At 42.2% G+C, this 6,003-nt stretch overlaps 1 protein-coding gene across 1 annotated transcript; it reads right to left on the reverse strand.

Moving 5' to 3' along the window:
- Positions 1 to 4,655: 4,655 nt before the first annotated feature.
- senp8 (SUMO peptidase family member, NEDD8 specific) lies at positions 4,656 to 5,453 on the reverse strand. Its single transcript, XM_070441982.1, is given in 2 exon segments — positions 4,656 to 4,775; positions 4,777 to 5,453. Coding segments are annotated over 2 exon segments (687 nt in total). The 5' UTR covers positions 5,392 to 5,453; the 3' UTR covers positions 4,656 to 4,703.
- Between the last annotated feature and the right edge of the window lie 550 nt (positions 5,454 to 6,003).

The raw sequence follows: 6,003 nt of genomic DNA on the forward strand, positions 1-6,003 counted from the left end.
TGAGATGCTACAGGAATCTCAGCTCCTAGGAAGAACTCCCCAACAGGCCATGATAACAGACAGCGCTGATCAACAGACCAGATCAATTAACCTGTAAATGGAACAGCGTGTGTGTGGGGGTTTTACATCTCATATGAGTGTTGTTGTGTGGACAAAGCCTTAGCCGTAGCAGAGAGGCAGGCTTGGTACCGTCCGGTGAGCGTTTTCATGATGAGAGGGTGTTGACGAGCTCCCTGCAGGGCAGATTCAACCCTGGCTCATAAGCATTCCACCCACAGCCAGGTCTACAGAACTGTATCACTTGGAATGGGAAAACATCTGCCCGTGTGTTTTATCTTGGCATTCTCCACAGKCAACATGTACTCAATGCCATGACAGAGGGCATTACCCATGCAATGCTGGCACCATGTCTCTAAACAACTGTCCTGTTTTCTTTCAGATGGGTACTTTCACTGCTTTAGGAGAATGAATGTGTGGTTAAAATCCCACATTCATGCACAGGTCAAATCTGCTCTCCTTTATTGTGTGTTACTCTGCAGCGCTCAGAGAGGAGAGAGAGAGAGGGGAGAGAGATTTCTCTAATAGAGTTTGCCTGCCAAGGCGGCGAGTGGTCCCAATCTTGTGTGGTTTATGGGGACAGTTGTAAACCTTAATGGGATTGTCTGTCCGGGCAGCTAGGCACTCCTGGTGAAATATGACCGTCGGGTGTGAACGGGCACATGACGCCAGAGGCACGAGACAGTCTCCATGGTGGCACTGCGCCAAGCGGCGTAACTCTCAGAGCAACGGGGCCCTCAGCCAACGATGCCATGGCAGTACCCGTCTCTCTCGCCCATTCTCAAGTGCATGTCACAACAGACAGTGGTCTAAACAGTACGGCTGCCTCTCAAATGACACCCTATTTCCTATACAGTACACCCTATTCCCTATACAGTACACCCTATTCCCTATTCGTCTCTGGTTACAGGTACAGTATAGTGCACTAGAGGGAATAGATTTTTGTCAAAAGCAGCTCACTATATAGGGAATATGGTGTCATTTAGTATGCGGTACCGGTACGTGCATTGATTATAGAGAACCAATAAGGATAATCAACAACATGCAGTAAGTGGAATCTACCAGAGTGAAAAGAGCTCTACATTATGATGTCAGCATTAAAAAGCCCTTTTGGAGCTGCTGAGTGCTGGCTTTGTCCTATAAACTTCCTAATTAACAACGTGGGAGGGTGGTTCGAGCCCTGAATGCTGATTGGCTGACAGCCGTGGTACATCAGACCGTATACCACGGGTATGACAAAACATACAATTTTACTGCTCTAATTATGTTGGTAACCAGTTTATAAAAGCAATACGGCACCTCTGGGGTTTGTGGTATATGGCCAATATACCACGGCTAAGGGCTGTGTCCAGGCACTCCACGTTGCGTCGCGCATTACCACACCCCTGAGGTTTTATTGCTTAACTATACAACGCCTTCATAAAGTCTTCATACCCTTTGATTATTTCACATTTTGTTGTATTACAGCCTGAATTCAAAATTGATTAAATAGATTTTTTTCTCACCCATCTACACACAATACCCCATAATGACAGTGAAAACATGTTTTTAGAAATGTTAGCAAAAAAAATAGTCAATAAATGTTAGAATCCCCTTTGGCAGCGATTACAAATGAAGAGTGGCATTGTGTTGGATTTGCCCCAAACATAACGCTTTGTATTCAAGACATAAAGTAAATGCTAAACTTAAGTCATCTGCTAAATGACTTAATGTAAAAAATGTAAAAATAAAGTAAATTTCTTTGCCACATTTTTTTTGCAGTTTTACTTTAGCGCCTATTGCAAACAGGACGCAGATTTTTATTCTGTACAAGCTGCCTTCTTTTCACTCTGTCATTTAGGTTAGTATTGTGGAGTAAATACAATCTTGTTGATCCATCCTCAGTGTTTCTCCTATCCCAGCCAATTAACTCTGTAATTGTTTTAAGGTCACCATTGGCCTCATGGTGAAATCCCCGAGCGGTTTCCTTCCTCTCCGGAAACTGAGTTAGGAAGGATGCCTGTATCTTTGTATTGACTCTCTGTATTGATACACCACCAAAGTGTAATAAATAACTTCTCCATGCTCAAAGGAATATTCAAAGTTCTGTTTTTTTACCCATCTACCAATAGGTGCCCTTCTTTGCGAGTCATTGGAAAACGTCCCTTGTCTTTGTGGTGAATCTGTGTTTGAAATTCACTGCTCGAATGAGGGACCTTACAGATATTGTATTTTGGGGTCCAGAGATGAGGTAATCATTAAAAATCATGTTAAGCACTATTATTGCACACAGAGTGAGTCCATGCAACTTATGTGACTTGTTAAGCAAATGTTTATTCCTGAATTGATTTAGGCTTGCCATAACAAAGGGGTTGACTACTTATTGAAATTTTCAGCTTTTCATGTTGTATTCATTTGTAACAATTGTGTTAAAACATCATTTCACTTTGACATTATGGAGTTTGTGTGTAGGCCAGGTGACACATCTCAAGGAGTGTGAATACTTTCTTGAAAGCACTGTATATTGGTACTGCATAACGGCATAACTGTGACGACGTGATCTAGAGCCTTCATAGGTTGACTGGAGTATTACGACGTATTATGACGTGTGAGGCGTTGTGGAATGTCATGTGCACTCCACCACAAGCCTGCAGTGGATCGTCTATGGGCTATCTGCATCATGGCCGTCCCCGCTGACAAGCTAAGCCTGTCTAAAAGTGATACCACCTATAAATATGGATGGTTCAGATTCTACCGCCATTTGTGGAAAAGAATAGCCCGTTCTTATTCTGACTGTTTCTCATAGCCTTGGACTTTAAAATACAATCTGTGTTGACTGAGTGGTGAGAGCTTTCAGATGAGAATGGAGGTCAGGAATGATCACTATAGGCACCCATTCTCAACGCTGTAGACTAATTCTATAATTCTGTTTGTGTATTGTATCCCCAGATGGATATAGTCTGAGGAGTTGTGTAATAATACTGTTTGTGATGACTGTCTGCAAGCCTCTGCTGGCCCTTTGGAAGGGAAATCTAGATCTTCCAGAAACAACCCCCTACTTCAACCTAAGCACCTGTGTAGATCAGAGGGCAAGTTGAAGCATGCGTGTTTATGTTTCTATCTATCCAATTCATTCAGACCGACATGAAGTGTGGAGAGGTAAGGGGACAGGCCTATTCCAGTCAGAACGCCAAATGTCAGGCAACAGTCCTTTAATTACACTAAATTACACTACACTACAAACAGTCCTTTAAATTACACTACAATTACACGATACTACAGTCATTAATTACACATACTATTACACTACACTAAAAACAGTCATTTTAATTACACATTACACTACACTAGAAACAGTCCTTTTAATTACACTATTACACTTCACTAAAAACAGTCATTTTAATTACACTACTATTGCCTGACATTTGGCCTTCTGACTGAAATCGTCTCAATCGGAATGACCTTTAAATTTCTAGCACACAATCTGTAACGCTTCAGCGATACAGCCTGAATAGAGGCGTAAACGGGACTAATGAAGGAATGTAATTACCGGACCTTGTGATTCATTCCAAGATTGAATGGTTTTCTATTCTTCAGATGTTCACATTGCCTCAGCCAGGAATGAATAAATTAATTGATATGTATTACTACATTAGTACTATATTCATTATTCACACACTCTTGTTGATTTTGAATCATGTATTTGACTGCATGTTACGGACACAAAGTGGAACCAAATTGGGCTGCTTATTGATTTCAGATTCATTCCTTTATTATCATCCAAAATACTGTAACAATTTCAACATGAAATTCATTTCTCTCATATGCATATAATCTCATATATAAGATATGTCACGTTCGTGTTCCTTGCTTGGTTTATTGGAAGTGCATCATGGAGATACTGTGTTAAATGTTAATGGTTTACTAAGATAAGAACTAGGTTTTATTTGCAGGTTTAGTAAACGGAGAGGATCATGGAACTGGTGTCGCCATACAACCAGCATTTGGCCATGATCAACAGGTCATCCAAACATTCTCCTTGTGAGGTTATTGTATATTTAACATTCTAAGATATATTCTTCATATCAATTCTAATTCATTTACAGCAAACCTGAGCAAAAATCATTGTCAACAATTTAAACATTTTCTTACAAGATCAAATGAAATACAAGTGAAGAGAAAACGTGTCGTTCTTTTCAAGATGTCCATTTCTCCTTGTTTATTTTTATACCTGACCTAGTGTTGTTTACGTGCTTTTTGTAAGATCCTATTGGACTTTCTATTTCCTACCTCTGATATTGAACTCTGTTGAGAAACAATTAGCTGGATGGTTTACGCCTGTTGTATTCTGTCATGCGACAAATAAACTTTGATTTGTAAACCGCTCCTTGTGATGAATATGATAAATAGTAATAAATTAAACGTATTGTATAGGCATGCAGGTGCAGTGTTTACATGTGTTGTTCTGGTAAATATGACAGCAATTGTTGTATAAAGCCTGAAATATTGGAACACGGCTTCAATCTTTTACTATCAAAGGCAATATCTTTTGTGATATGAATGTAGACCAGGGCATTCCTTCATTGACCTTAAAAATCCTGAGCGGTCTCCTGTCTGAGTACATTGAGACACGCTTAGTGCTGAGGAGGAGAACATAGCTCCCCAGGTCAATCTCTGTCCAGTCTCTGGATCAGTCTGCACCACTCTAGCCTCTTCTGAGTGATGTAGGCCGGGGTGATGTCTGGACAGGGAGGCGGGCGAGCCCTCCACTCTGGCCCTCTCACACAAGGCCTCTGCGTTACAGATCACATACATGCCGCAGTCATAGCTGTTTTGCTGCAAAGGACAGGGCTCTCCACAAAGGGCACTTTCCTCCCCGCCCCAGGAAGGCTCCAGCTTTGTGGCGATGCGCCGGGCGTGAAGTGAGTTGCCACCACTCTGCGAGTCGTAGTGGGCAAAATGGCCACCGTCGCGCAAGAACAGCAGCAGACTCCAGTGAGAGCCGCCGGCAGTTCGGATGGAGTTGTCGTTGACAGCCAGGAATACCCAGCGCCGGGAAGCTAGCCCCAGCGGCTCCAGAAACAGGGCTAGTTCCTCCGGGCAGGCAGCACACTTGATGAACTGGGTGACCTCGGGGCTGATGAAGATGGCCGCTTCACCAAGGCCTTTGAAGAGCTCAGCGGCAAAGTACTCGAAGGCAAAGCCAGATGCACTGGTCGTTGAGCCAGTGAGGGCCCTCAGTAAGGCCACATCAGAGCGCCGCAGGAGGCTGTCCTGGTAGCTCAACACAACAGGATCCATTCTCTCCAAGGCAGGGTGGGGCGAAGAGGTAGACAATGTCAGTCTGGAAAACATGGAGAACCGGTTTTGGAAAGATGAAGTGAAAGATGAAGCAACACTACTATACACAATCACAAACTGTCATCTTGTCAGATTTTTCAGGAATGAGGCGTTAGCAATTCATTAATTGAGTGTATGAGCCACAAAAATGTGTTTTTCTACAGTTAGATATAGCCTAGGTGCTGAAAGTACTTTCCAGATAGCTAACCTTAGCTATGTTGGCAGGCTGATAGCTATGAATAAATAAAACTTATACTGGATATAATTTTCAATCTCACAATTAGCACTATAGCTATAAAGCCTATCTAACAACACACTAAGTTAGCTAGTTATAGCTAAAATTTTTTATTTTGGTCAAATTTGGCAGGGTTGCTGGCGCTGCATTGCGTTTTGCTATGCTAGCTAACCCAATCCAATGGGTTTGGCATGCGCAGTGGGTTTTCGATGTACGAAATTAATAAACAACATTTTATTTCACATACCTTACCAACACATTCACTAAAAAGTTCCATCAAAAATGAAACCTTCCTTCCTCGTTGCAGTAAGAAACGTAAACGAGTACAAACTGCTCCACTACTGTAAACATTTTGCGACAGTACTGCGGGCAATGGGCTTTCCCGAGACATT

The sequence above is a fragment of the Salvelinus sp. IW2-2015 genome, unplaced genomic scaffold (genome assembly GCF_002910315.2).
Source record: "Salvelinus sp. IW2-2015 unplaced genomic scaffold, ASM291031v2 Un_scaffold5395, whole genome shotgun sequence".
NCBI classification, from domain to species: Eukaryota; Metazoa; Chordata; class Actinopteri; order Salmoniformes; family Salmonidae; genus Salvelinus; species Salvelinus sp. IW2-2015.